The 14,821-nt window shown below is 34.2% G+C and overlaps 1 protein-coding gene across 1 annotated transcript in view; it reads left to right on the forward strand.

Moving 5' to 3' along the window:
* XPR1 (xenotropic and polytropic retrovirus receptor 1) overlaps positions 1–14,821 on the forward strand; it is a 202,457-nt gene that overhangs the window by 151,672 nt on the left and 35,964 nt on the right. Inside the window, exons 8-11 of the mRNA NM_001192883.1 lie at positions 5,650–5,840; positions 6,050–6,229; positions 11,408–11,579; positions 12,991–13,185. Coding sequence (NP_001179812.1) covers positions 5,650–5,840; positions 6,050–6,229; positions 11,408–11,579; positions 12,991–13,185 — 738 coding nt within the window. The remainder of the gene's footprint in view (positions 1–5,649; positions 5,841–6,049; positions 6,230–11,407; positions 11,580–12,990; positions 13,186–14,821) is intronic.

A 14,821-nucleotide genomic window follows, 5' to 3' on the forward strand; every position in this document is an offset into this window, starting at 1 on the left:
TATATCAACATGAAGTATGTCATATGAGATGTAAGTTGTTCTTTCTATAGGAAAAAGCTTTACTCATCTGTGTGTGAAATTTTTTCTTTCCTTTCCAAGATGAGCATGGTGTTACCATTATTATCATCATTAAATAAGACATAAGAATAGATAAATAAACTTCATTCTTTTTATGTGTTTATGTTGTTTTCTTAAATTCAGGGACATTTTGGGGGTTTGTTTTCTTTCATATATGTAGCCTGTGTTCTTGTGAGACAGTCCGATTTGTTTTCTAATGTGTGCTTTATGCATTTAGTATTGTACATTTATGTTCTCTCCCCTCAGAACCCTTCTTTGTTTAATCTTTGTGTGTCTGTGAGATATATACAGTTAAAGCCAGCTGTCTGTCCTTATTTATCTCCCAGCGGTTGCTTGAAAGATAACAGAGTTGAGAATTGAGAGAGAAACTCAGCAGTAGTAATGCATGTACAAGCATGATTCTTTTTTCAAACATTGACATAAAAAAATAGCGTGCATAATTGCTGCTGTTCCTCAAGGGGACATGACCTAATATTTAATAATTTATCTGAAACTCACATATTCCAGATAGTTAGTGTTATGAAGATGAAAAGTTACCTGCTCAGATTTTTTTAAAACTTCCTTATAGTTTGCTAGTAACCTATACTTAATTGATATAATAATAATATGTCACATTTCACTTTTTGGTTGAACAGAATTAAGTTTGACCATTAAAAGTGCGTGAGGGAAACCTTCTACACTGTTGGTGGGAATGTAAATTGGTATAGCCACTATGGAGAACAGTATGGAAGTTGGTTAAAAACTAAAAACAGAGCTACCATATGACCTAGCAGTCCCACTCCTGGGCATAAACCTGGAGAAAACCATAATTCAAAAAGGTACATGTACCTCAGTGTTCGTTGCAGCACTGTTTACAATAGCCAAGACGTGGAAGCAACCTAAATGTTCATTGACAGAGGAATGGGTAAAAAGATGTGGTACATATATACAATGGAATAGTACTCAGCCATAAAAAGAATGAAGTAATGCCATTTGCAGCAACAGGGAAGGACCTAGAAATTGTCATACTGAGTGAAGTAAGTCAGACAAAGAAGGACAAATATCATATGATACCACTTATATGTGGAATCTAAAAAAATTGTATAAACAAAGTTATTTATGAAACAAAAAGTTATACATGTAAACAATCTTATGGTTACTGGAGGGGATGGGAGACAAGGATAAATTGGGAAATTGAGATTGACATATATATACTACTATATATAAAATAGATAACTGATAAAGACGTACTGTATAGCACAAGGAACTCTTCAATACTGTCTAGTAACCTATATGAGAAAAGAATCTAAAAAAGAATGAATATACGTATGACTGATTCACTTTGCTGTATAGCAGAAAGTAACACAACATTTTGTGTCAACTATGCTCCAATAAAAAAAATGTTTTAAGTGCATATGAGTGTGAAATAGCAAGCACTTGCATACTAGTGGTAAGAGTATTGATGCCGTCTCTTTAGAAATATGGCAGTATGTATAAAAAAATTTATAATACAGTCAGTTTGATTAAACATATTATTCCTATAAGTTTATCTTATAAACATACTTGTACCTGAGTGCAAAGACATGTATGAAAGGAGGGTATTCACTGCCGTTTTGTTTATAACAGCAAAATTCTAAGAGTGTCTCAGATATCTATCAGGAACTGTTTAAAAAAAATATATGACATTATTCCTATACAGTGGAATACCATGAAGATATTAAAGTGAATGAATGGAAATGGGTAGAGTACTTTGGAGAACTGCTTGGCAGTATCTACCAAAACTGAATATATGCTATACTGGGTTCTTTCTCCCTTTTGGCTAATGTGAATTTTGCTGCTTTGAACATGTGTATACATGGATTTGTTTGGGTACCAGTTTTCAATTTTTTCAATATATATCTAGGAGTGGAATTGCTTAATTATATGATAATGCTTTTTAACCTTCTTAGTTGCCACCAAATTATTTTCTACAGAGGCTCCACCATTTTCTGTTTCCACCAGCGATTTATGAGGATTCTGTTTTCTACACATTCTCATCAATACTTGGGAATTTCCTGTTTGTTTTTTTTTAATTATAGCCATCCTAGTGGGTTTGAAGTAGTATACTTACATGGTTTTGATTTGCATTTTTCTAATGACTAATGATATAAATCATCTTTTCATGTGTTTATTGACTGTTTATGTATTTTCTTTGGAAAAATGTCTGTTCAAGTCATTTTGGTGGCTCAGACAATAAAGAGTCTGATTGCAATGCAGGAGACCCAAGTTTGATTCCCTGAGTCAGAAAGAGCCCCTGGAGAAGGAAGTGGCTACCCACTCCAGTATTCTTGCCTGGAGGATTCCATGGACAGAAGAGCCTGGTAGGCTACAGTCCATGGGGTCATAAAGAGTCAGATACAACTGAGCAGCTGACTGTTTCTTTCACTTTCAATGACTAATGATATTGAACATCTTTTCATGTGCTTATTGGCTGTTTGTATATTTTCTTTGAAAAAAAAATCTGTCCAAGTCCTTTGTCCATTTTTTAATTGAGTTGTCTTCTTATTGCTAATTTGCTACAGTTCTTTATATATTCTGGATACTAGACCCTTATCAGATACATAATTTGCAAGTATTTTCTCCCATTTTTTAGATTATCTTTTTCTTTTCTTGATAATGTCCTTTGATATACAAATTTTTTAATTTTGATGAAGTCCAATTTATCTGTTTTTGATGTTGTGTTACTCATGCTTTTGATGTCATATCTAAGAAGCCATTGCTGAATCCAACCAAAGTTCTACAAGTTTACCCATATATTTTCTTCTAAGAGTTCTATAGTTTTAGCTCTTATATTTAGCTCATTCATCCATTTTGAACTAATTTTTGTACATGCTGTGAAGAATGGGGTCAGCTTCATTCTTTTGCATGTGAATAACCAGTTGGTGAATAACCAATTGTCTCTGTACTATTTGTTGAAGAGAATATTCTTTTTCATTGAACAGTCTTGGCTCTCTTATTGAAAATCAATCAACCATAGATGCATAAATTTTTTTTCTGAGCTCTCACTGTATTTCATTTGTCTGTATGTCTGTGTTTACACCAGTACTATTTGGGAGGAAAATTTGAAATCGTGAATTGTGAGTCCTCCACCTTTTTTATTCAGTATTGTTTTGGCTGTTATCTGGGGACCTCTTATAATTCCTTATGAATTTGAGTATCAATTTTTCATTTCTGCCAAAAGAAAAAAAGAGCCATTAGAATTTTGATACAGATTGTATGGAATCTGTAACACTGCCATTTGAACAGTCTCGTGTCTTCCAATCCATGAATATGGGATTTCTTTCAGTAGTGTTTTGTAGTTTTCAGTGTCCAAGTCTTTCACCTCCTTGGTTCGATTTATTCCTTGATGTTTTATTCTTTTGTTTGCTCTTGTAATTGAAATTATTTTCTTAATTTCATTTGATTGTTCATTGCTGGTATATGTAAGGGCAACTGAATTTTGTGTGTTGATCTTGTAGACTGCAATTTTACTGCATTTATTAATTCTAGTAGTTTAACTGTGTATTCTTTGGGATTTGTACTTATTTTTGTTTCCTGACTATTGTAATGTATATGTGTTCTTAGCTTGGGAATCAGTATATAAAACTATATACACATTAAAAAAAAATTTTTTAACCACCTAACTAATCTTGTTACCATACTTATTCTTTTGCAGTCTGTTCTTCACATGACAGAGTAGCCCTTTAAAATTATTAGTCTGGTTGTATCACTTATATGCAGAACCTTTCATTGGCTTCATAACATCTGAGTAAAAGCTTAAATCTTGACAAAGTACAGCAAATCCTTCCTCATATGCCTTTAGATAACTTTTTGCCACTTTACCTCTCATTCATTCCAGTCATAGTGGCCCTGGTCTTCTTCCTATTCCTGGACTAAATGAGGCTTATACATATCTTAGGGTTCTTTGTCCTTCCCTCTACTTGGAGCCTCCGTTCCTCCAAATACTCATACAAGTTAGTCTTTATTTCCTTCACATGAGTCAGTCTCTATTTCCTTCACACAAGCCAGTCTCTATTTCCTTAAGATTCCTGCAAATATCATCTTCTAACTACCCTACCTGAAATACACCTAACAGTCTCTATGCCTTTACTTTTTTCTTCAAAATTCTTATCTGATACTATATAGAATAGAACTTTCCTGAAGACAGTTATTTTGTCTGTTGCTCATTATTGAATCTCCAGGTTTTAGAATTATGCCATACATAATGGCACCCCATAAACATTTGTCAAATTAATGAAAACATGAATTTTCATCAAGTAAAAAGAAAAAGAAACTGATACATACTGAGTACTCATAATGGGCCAAACATTGTTTTAGCCATTTTTGTTGTTCAGATTTAATCTTCTTAAACTGATGAGAATAGATACTCTCCCCCATTGACCAACAAGGAAACTAAGAGTTAGAAAAATTAAATATGCCCTAGTAAATTTAGGACTTGAAATCTGGTCTATAGTATTTGACTCCAAGTATAAAATTTCAAGTGAGTACTAACCCTAAATTATATAGTTATTTGGAAAATTGAGAAATTAGTTGCCAAACTGAAATTTTTGGCACATAGGCTCAAAATGAAACATACTGATTCAGTCAATTTATGAACAGATGAGAATCTGACTTTTAAATAATGTAGAAATAGAATTGGTCAAAAGAAGGAACAAGGCCATTCAAGTACAGGGAGCAACTTAAGTAGATATGAAAAGTGAATTTGTTCAAACAAAATAAAATTTATCAGGCGATAAGAATTAATTTAGGGGCATTATGGGATAAGTTTGGGAGAAGTGAGTTGGAGATCAGATTGTGAGGAACTTGAATCGTGAGGCTCACATGTTTGAACATGATAATTATTGGAGAGCTATAGGATAGTAGTGATAACTGAACATTTGTATGGGCATATGGGCAGTTGAATGTAGTAATTTAAGAGTTTGGGCTTTGAAGCAAACTGAGTTAAAATCCTGGCACTGCCGTATACTAGCTTGGTAACCCTGAGCAAAGTGTTTAACGTCTCTGTGCTGTAGTTTCCTTGTCAGTCAAATGGAGATAATAGTTTTTAACTCACAGAGCCATTGTGAAGATTAGATAAATTGTTATATGTAAAGATACAATCCTTAGGATGTAGTACATAAACATTATATAAATATTGTTGTCATTTATGTGACATTTCAACTTTCACATTGCTTTCTTGTATAGTGTTTCTTATAATTTCCATAGTAATTCTGAGGTAGACATTACTATATCCAGCTCAGTGACGGCCAAATCAAAGCCAAAGAAGTTTTGTCATGCCAGAAATTCTCAGCTGAGCTGATGGTTCTAAGCTATTTCACTATGGACAAGTAGGCTGAAAGTCAAATTTTCCGGAAAATTATTCTGGTAGAATTTTGCAGAGTGAAATGAAGAGAAGAACCTTGAAGCAAGTTTATCAGGCTCTTGAAATAACCTAGGATCGCATTTTGAATATTAAAAATTCCTCTGCCAGGGCTATATCATTGAGAAGAGAAAAGACAGTTAAAGGACATGTTGCAGATTTCCTGACTAACCAGTTAATTGATATTCTTTCAGCTATATTTAAACTTGAAGCAGGTAGAAATATATGGCCCTTGATAAGAATCTATCGGGGTGGCTTTCTTCTGATTGAATTCCTTTTTCTACTGGGCATCAACACGTATGGTTGGAGACAGGCTGGAGTAAATCATGTGCTCATCTTTGAACTTAATCCAAGAAGCAATTTGTCTCATCAGCATCTCTTTGAGGTAATCAAACCAGATATAATATCCTATGAATACAGTTTTCATTAGCTATGTGGCTGGTTTAGTGGGTACTAGACTCTATTTTCTACTTGAAGGGGATTGTTGATAATAATTAAACCATTTTTCTTATCTTTGTTTTATTAAAGATTTTCTATGTAATGGTAAAAATAAAAATAATTTTCTTTGTTTTTGTCTTTCCCATCCTTTATCAGATTGCTGGATTCCTTGGGATATTGTGGTGCCTGAGCCTTCTGGCATGCTTCTTTGCTCCAATTAGTGTCATCCCCACATATGTGTACCCACTTGCCCTTTATGGATTTATGGTTTTCTTTCTCATCAACCCCACCAAAACTTTCTATTATAAATCCCGGTTTTGGCTGCTTAAACTGCTGGTAAGTCCAGAAATTTTGTATCATTTGTAGAGTGATATATTGATCATTGGCTTTCTCTAGAATGAAAACAAAACTCCTGTATTGCCCCACTTCAGAAGTCATGTTCACATTGTAGTTTAAATGAGTGGTACCCCAGCTCCAGGAGCAAAGAACACAGTGTAACTGGTACACTTGATGTTATGGAGTACACTGGCCCCAAGAAAAGCACTCATGCATTTTTTTTTCCTTCATAATGGAGTAGTGTCGAGATATTACAGTGATTTTGGAAAATGATAATAATTCATAATTAATTACTATACAGATTATTTAATCAACTGTGATAACATGTAGAACTTTGTTTCCTTTTTTTAAGGTGGTTAAACTATTATATACCTGTTAAGTTACCATAAATAGTCAAATATTTTTATTTTGTGAAGTACTGGGTCTCTAAAAGCAGTAGGATTATCTTGTTAGATCTCCAAGTTTAGTTTGAGAAATTAACTTTTTAAATTCCATTTTACCTATTTCTTACTCTCAAAATCAAGCAGTCTTAGCATTAGGACATGAAATTTCCTGCAAAAATGGTAGCTATATTGTACATTTTGGGATATTGTAAAGATTGCCCTGGGAAGGAACTCCTGCTTACTCTCAAATTTAACCATCTCTGTTTTGAAAATCAGTTAAGAATGTTTTAATAAAATCTAAAGATACAAAATATGACCTTTCTCTTAAAAAAACATAGTAAGCACTAAACAAATTAAAAGCAACCTATGTTCCAATATATATAGCAATATGGAAAAGAAAATGGCCCAGATCTTGATTTCCCTTCTCCCCAGTTGATTGTTCATTTATCTGTATTTATTTGTATATCACAAATTAAGAGTCTACCTCTTTTCCGCAAACTTTATTGAATATAAATAACTAAATAGCAAATCATTCCCTGTAAGTATACCACTGGGCCTAATTTCAAGTTTGTATTCTGAGTGTGGGACTTAGCTGCTGAGGTGTGTAAGAAGTCATATCATCATCACCTTTAATGTGTTTTGTCATCATCTAGAAAAACATGCTTTTTAGAGAATTTTTTTTAAGATAAAAATTTGGGCCATTTTTTTTTTCTCTTTTGAAATTTGTACTAAAAATAAATCATTTCCAGTTACTACAATATTACATTACCTTTCTTATTTTGAGGTTGTCATTTTATTTCTGGATTTTGTGTTATTTTCATAAAATGTAATATTCTTCTGATTACAAGGAAATAACTTCAAAATTATAAACACCTATTTTTCCGCCCTAAATTACTATGAAACCTCTATAAAGTTATTTCAGATGAGATTTGGAAGACTTAGAAAATTCAGGTGTTAATATGATTGCATCATTACAATAACAAAATAGTACAGTTGTGTACATTATGTGCTAAGTGAGCATTTCCCAAGTGCATCCTTCTTTGTTTAAATAGAAAGCTGCTATGATTCATGCATGACCAATTATTCTTATTAGCAGAATGATTCCCCATTGAGTCGATATTTATCTGTGCATCTGTTGTGTTAATAAATGAGAACTTGTTGATGGAATAGGTTGGCAGTAATATTAAGAGAAGAAATAAGAGAACGGTAAAATATACTGTCAGAAGCAGTGACATACAGTAAGCATTATGGTTTGTTGTATTTGTAATAATTGTAAATAGTAAAAAAAATTATTTATAGAGTATTTTAATATTAATTGACCTATTGACTTATTTTTAATTCAAATCTCACTGAAAAAATTTGCCCTTAGATTTATTTCTAGTGAATTAACAAGAATGTTTCTACTGTAGTTAAATTTCCCTGATACAGCTCTTTTGAAAGCTTCATCCTAAAGTGAACTACATTTCCCTTTCTTTTTCTTCAATTTTTCATGGAAAAAGAACATGTCACCTGGCCATAGTGGTAGGCACTGGGCACCATTTATATTCATATTTTAATTTGAATTGATATGTTATTTCTCTCCCCAATAGATGCTAGAAGAAAGTTTTTAAGAAATTGATTTGTTTTGATATTAGTATTTATGTCAAACTGATACAGTTTCTTTGCATTCATCAGTTCATTTATCCTCTATCCAGATCTGTATTTGTCCTCATTGTAATCCAATTAGGAAGCATAAAAAAATGCCTCAGATTTACTAAACAAAAATATCAACTTATTCTTATAGAGGGCTGCATAAAATTCCTAAGTTAGAGTATTTTTCTATATTATTTTGGAATTGGTTTTTCTAATATTTTCTTTAGTTGTATAATCAAATTTTTACACATATCTCTGGTATAAGTGCAGAAATGTTCTCATTTAATAATGCATTGTCTGGGCATTTTTATGTGTATCAATTATTTTGTGTGTGTTAGTCGCTCAGTAGTGTCTGACTCTTTGCGACCCCATGGACTGTAGCCCGTCAGGTTCCTCTGTCCATGGGATTCTCCAGGCAGGAGTACTGGAGTGGGTTGCCATGCCCTCCTCATCAATTATTTTATTCCTTTTAATAAACCATGAGACTGGAACTACTATTAATCCACATTTTATAATGAGGAAACCTAAAGTTCAAAGAACTTAAATAAGGTCATGCAGCCAGGATGTAATGGAGATGGGATGTAAGCTCAGGCATTCTGGCTCCATAACCTGTGTTTTTAAACACTACCATTTAACAGACCTTTAAAGGTAGTCATTTTATGTAAGATGTTTAACTTTGATTATTGGATCAACTAATGGAATCTTAAAATCAGATTTGAAAGAATGTGGTTATCAATAAGTAGAAATTAAGACTTTATCTCCTTAACTGTTTGTCTACATTAATTAGAAGATGATGTTAACATATATTCTTTATAGTAACTAATTAGTGGCCTTTTTGTGTATGTGGGTAAAACATCAGATATCCAGATTGTTTCTAGCTTTCTTAATACAGTTTCTCAGTTATTTTAATTAAAATCAAAGCAAAGTAGAAGTTGAAAGACCTTAGCCAGAAAGGAAGGAGAATTCTCACTTAAAAGGGAGAATTCGGGTAAATCTAAGATGAATTTGACCATGTGTTAAGGCCTGACTTATCAGGGAATTAAGTATGTTCTATTTATTTTTATCTTCATCTCTCCTCCTACACCTCTGACCAAACTACTTGCTCACTTCTTTTTAAATATTTCCGGGATATTTCGTTTGCTTGTCTGTAATAGCAGTTACTACATGGTGCTGTCAATATTTCTTTTGGTGTTTATTTGCCCAAAGGGATTGTGGGTGGTACAGGCCATGTTTTATTTATTCAGTATCTTCACAATGCCTGACATAATAAATACTTAATGAGTAAATAAATAATAAATAATTCATAATAAATACTTAATGAATCTTTGTTAAATGCATGAATGACTATGATTAAGTTCATTGGTTCTCTTATACAAACATTAACCACTCCCTCCTTTATTTTTTCGTCTTCTCCCTTCTGTAAATTTTCCCTTCCTCTCAGTTTCTATTTTATGTTACTCCTTTCCTTTTCTAGTCCATCCCTCTGTTTCTTTGTTTCTTATTTAATACACTCTCCTACTCTTTTGCTCTTACAGAGGTTTTCTCTAATAGCCAGGTTATAAGGCTTGGTTTGGCAGGTTGTGACAGTAATGGTAGTCTCATGTCAGTGAGAAATGAGAAATTTGCTCTAGGCTACCAGTTTCACAGAAGTCTACGAAGTTTCACAAAAGTCCATGACTAGAGACTGAGTTAGACTTCCTGATCCTTTGCTGTTATGTCATAACTTGTTCTCTTGTTTCTCTCTCTTGGAATCCTTTAAATCCATTCTATACCTAGAGTTTCTTAAAATATTATACAAACTGGTGCCAGAGCCTCTTTGTGCATAAATGATTAACATCGCAATCCCTAACACCTCCTATCTGACCCTTCCCTCCAAAAAAAAAAAAAAGTTTGCTGTATCTGGAGCTTGTGGTTGCAGATGATAATATAGTTTCTGGCTTCCTGAAAAAGTAAGCAAGTGATCAAAAGATTGAACCATGGACTCAAAATATGTCAGCTCGGAAAGTTACGTTTTAAAGCCTATATTGTGTCCTGCAGACCCCTGCTCTAATTTTTAAAGCTCCAGCATAGCTGTCGCCCAGGATTGAGTTGTAACAAAACCGTTTGTTGTTTCCCTGAAATAATCAAAGAAATTATTTAGAGAAAGGATAGAAAGAACCGTAAATACCTTGATGGCAGGGGAGCTGTAGACTCATTTTCTCAAAACAATTGCTTAGAATTCCTTGTTTTAGGAGTTCATTTTCACCTATGTGAGATAGAAAGGGTCTAACAGGGTAAGAAGGAAAGCTGCCTTCATCCCATCTTCACTTCACTCAAGGCCTTTCAAGGCAAGTTGGTACAGTTTGAGCCTCTTTCTGGTGATAAGTATCTGACTCCTCCCTCTGCAATGCCAGGATTTTCCTTTGCAGTGGTAAACAGGCTTCCGCAAAATAAGGTTAGAAGGCGTTATCTTCTGTAAATGGGGATATGGATAACACCTAGCACATAGAATTTGTTATAGTTAATGGATTATAAGAAATGCATCATGAGAAAAATATGCAGCATGGATTAGTGTTCAAGACATATAACCTGAATTTTATTTATCATTGTTTTCATAATAGTGGGGTGTGGGCTGATTTTTTTGACATAATTTCACAGATATGATCATTGCCATGGCACTAGCGAAATGAAAGTGACATTGGTTAGGGAATGAGACATACTTCAGCCAAGGTACTATCCTTCCCTTCCTACCTTTTGTAGGCAAAGAAGAGCTTTGTATTCACTTAGCTAAGATGGGAGAATATTCCAGAAATAATCATAGCACATGGGTCTCCAGTAAATTTATCTTAGACCTTAATGGTAAATGTCCTCTCAGTGCATTTCTGCCATTCTCTCTGCTTTCAACTTCAGCTCTTCCCACCTCTCTGCTTTCTGTTTTTTAACTCTTGCTCTTCCTGCCTTCCCCATGCCCCACCCTTTTAATTTCTTTCTTAGTGATCTATTCAACTCATTCTTTTCATTATTAATTTTGAACCTAACTATTGTTGCCAGTCCCTGTGTTTGTGATTGGTTCATTGGTTTCCATTTTATCAACTAAATCATGCTGTAGAGTAAGAAACAAATTAGATAAATTTAATATGAATTTTCTTGTTTCTGTGTTTTCTGATTTTTTTCTTTCTCCTAGTTTCGAGTATTTACAGCCCCCTTCCATAAGGTAGGCTTTGCTGATTTCTGGCTGGCCGATCAGCTGAACAGCCTGTCAGTGATACTGATGGACCTGGAATATATGATCTGCTTCTACAGCTTTGAGCTCAAATGGGAGGACAGTGAGGGCCTGTTGCCAAAAGATTCACAAGGTAGGGTATGAATGTGCATCCACACTACTGAACTGCCAGTGTAAACCAAGAAATATTGGGAGTGATAACTGAGAAATTTAAGCTCATCCAATAATATTACAAACTTAATTAAATGTACTTGGCTCTGTTTTAGCAATATCTTTATCTGATATAATTTGGCTCTTAAATTATATATTATAATTTTAGCCACTCATTTGCCAGGAGATATACAACTTATATTTAAAGAATTCTAAAACTAAAAAACTTCTAGTAGGTTGGTAATTATATCACAGATGCTCTATTGTCAACAATTGCCATCACAGTATTGCTTTATGATGATCAAAAATACTGATTATTTAGAAATTAGATCACATGCTTTGAGCAAATCATTAGAGATTTTTTAGTTCTTATTGGAGACCTTGTTTTTCTTTTGGCTCTTTTTGTCACTCTTACTATAGCTTATGCCAGGTATTCTAGTTATTAGGGAATTTTGCCTTAATGATGAAGACCAAATTTAGACAGATTATGTAACATGTGACTAACGAAAGTTAATGATGCCAGCGCCAACACAGATTTTCATTAACTTCCAGCAAATCACAATTCTGTTATATGTTGAGCCACCATGATACATTTCCAGAGTTTGAAGAAAATTGATTTACCAACTCTGTTCTTCTTATTTTAAAAATGTAAACTCTGCCCTTTGTTTTTTTGTTATTGTTGCTGTTGTTGTTTGTTTCTTTTGTTTCAAAGAACAAGAATGTGAACAACCTATAATGGATATGTTGTAGGGGTTTGGAGTTCATAAAACTGTCATCAACAGTGATATTTTTAGGTTTTCCAGATGTTTCAGGTTACAGAGCTCACTAATTTTTTTCCTCTTTGATTAATGTACTCAACCTCTAATTGTCTTATAGTTTTACTACACTCCTCCAGAGAAGGAGTGTAGTAAAACTACACAAAACTGATTACAAAGGGGCCTTCCCAAGTGGCTCCAACAGTAAAGAATCCCCCTGCCAATGCAGGAGACCTGGGTTCAGTCCGTGGGCTGGGAAGACCCTCTGGAGAAGGAAATGGCGACCCACTCCAGTATTTTTGCCTGGACAATCCCATGGACAGAGGAGCTGGCCAGGCTACAGTCTGTGGTCACAAAGAGTCGGACACGACTGACCACGCACACAAAGGCATAGATTACAAAACTGTAAATCTGAGTGGGTAGGTTTTTATAAGTTCCCACTGTGTATTTCACCTTCTCTCTCGGCCTTCTGATCACTAAAAAGTTTAATATAATAGTTGCAAAGAAAAAAATGATTCTGAAAAGCAGGTTCGTTGCTCTTAAAGACTTCCTAATGGTTACAGTATATGACTAAATGATGTGAACAAGTGTTTTTTTTTTTTTTTAATTGTAATCTTTTCTTCTTTGAAATCTTCACAGAACCAGAAATTTGCCACAAATATTCATATGGTGTGCGGGCTGTTGTTCAGTGCATTCCTGCTTGGCTTCGCTTTATCCAGTGCCTGCGCCGATACCGAGACACAAAAAGAGCCTTTCCTCATTTAATTAATGCTGGGAAATACTCCACGACTTTCTTCACGGTGACATTTGCAGCCCTTTACAGCACTCACAAAGGTATTCAATGGATGTGAAAAGATTTTTCAAAATCCTGATTTTTACCACGTGAATCTGTTTCTTAATCTGGTTACCTATCCATTTGTCGTGCTTTTTTTCCCCATTGAATTTCCAGCCCCCTCAGTTATAGTAAGTAGTTTGTCCTTGAACACAATTTTAGCCTCATTCCAGAATTTACTAACACATTGAAAAGAATCAAAGTCATACAGAATAGGAAGGATTTGTGATAATGTTTGAAATCCTGAATTATGTTTATTTAAGGGGTTCAGTCCAAGACACTTTGGGTTTTCATTTGGTTTTTTAGACTTCTTGTTCATTAATGAGGTTGGGAAATGCTAGGTGAAAAAGATTCCCTCTGGCAGTCATGTATATTTTTAATCGTTTCCCTTCACCAAGTAGTAACGTTTGTTTCCAGCCTATTTAACTGCAAATTGAGTTCTCTGATCTCTCTAGTTTCTTATCTCCATGGCAACTAGTTATTACTTGAGACTGTTCTTCTGTTGGGAGGAGAAAAAGGCTTTTAGGTTCTGAGCCACATGCAGTCGCTCCTTTTGAATTTTTAACCTTCTTCTAAGAACTGTCAATCAAAGATCTCACTTGCTTTTACTAAAATGCCTTCCTTCTTTGTTTAAATCAGTGTCAGCCTACACCTTAGAAGCTGCACTCTCATCTAAAGAAATGTTACCAGTTGAAATTATTACAGTTATTTTTAGATAGCTTGATAAAATTTTTTCTGGTGATTTTTAATTGAGATGCTGTATTTAGGAGCCTTACCTAGTGCTGCTGTGTGTCTGATGGTCTTGAAAGATTAGGGTGATTTTTTTCTTTTGAAAAGCTTGAGATTTGGTCCAATAGAACACCTTATTGATACTTCCACTTTTTGCAGTAGATTCTGCGATTGCAGTAACATTGATAATGTAGCCAGTAATTCTACCACTAAGGAAGCACTCTTGTTAAATGATATAATTTAACTAAATACCTTAGTGAAGGAATCACATCCTAAAGCTCCCTTAATTTTTTTCTTTTATAACTCCTCTCTTATGTGTACTTACTGTTTGGCTAGCTCCTCAGGCTCTCCATTGTACATGCTTACTTGTTGGCCTGGGATACTTAACATTGTGTATTCAAATTGTGTATTTTAGCCTTTGTGAAGGTCTCTTCCTTCAAGGATTACTCTTGTAAATTTCCAGCCATTCCATCAACCCTGACTCTGTCCTGTAGGCAGTAAGACTGATATTTCTGTTATTGGAGTAGAAGGGGTATTGGGAGCACCCTTAGGCAAAAAGCCACAAACTCAGAAGTTTTACTCTTTATTGCCAGTGTCTTTCCAAAGTAAGCTCAGGCTTTTTGCCTGCTTTTGGTGGCTTCCCAGTATGTTCTAATAGTTATTCTTTTTTTTTTACTTGACTTAATATTATATTCGTTTCAGGTATATATTGTAGTGGTTCAGTATTTTTATACAAAGTGGTCATAATAAGTCCAGTTACTGTCCATCACCATATAAAGTTATAATATTACTGACTGTATTCCCTATGCTGTACATTAGATCCTTGTGACTTATTTTATAACTGGAAGTTTATACCTCTTAGTCTCCCACACCTATTTCATTCATCCCGTAACCTACCTCCCCTTTAAC

This window comes from Bos taurus, chromosome 16 (assembly GCF_002263795.3).
Source record: "Bos taurus isolate L1 Dominette 01449 registration number 42190680 breed Hereford chromosome 16, ARS-UCD2.0, whole genome shotgun sequence".
NCBI lineage: Eukaryota > Metazoa > Chordata > Mammalia > Artiodactyla > Bovidae > Bos > Bos taurus.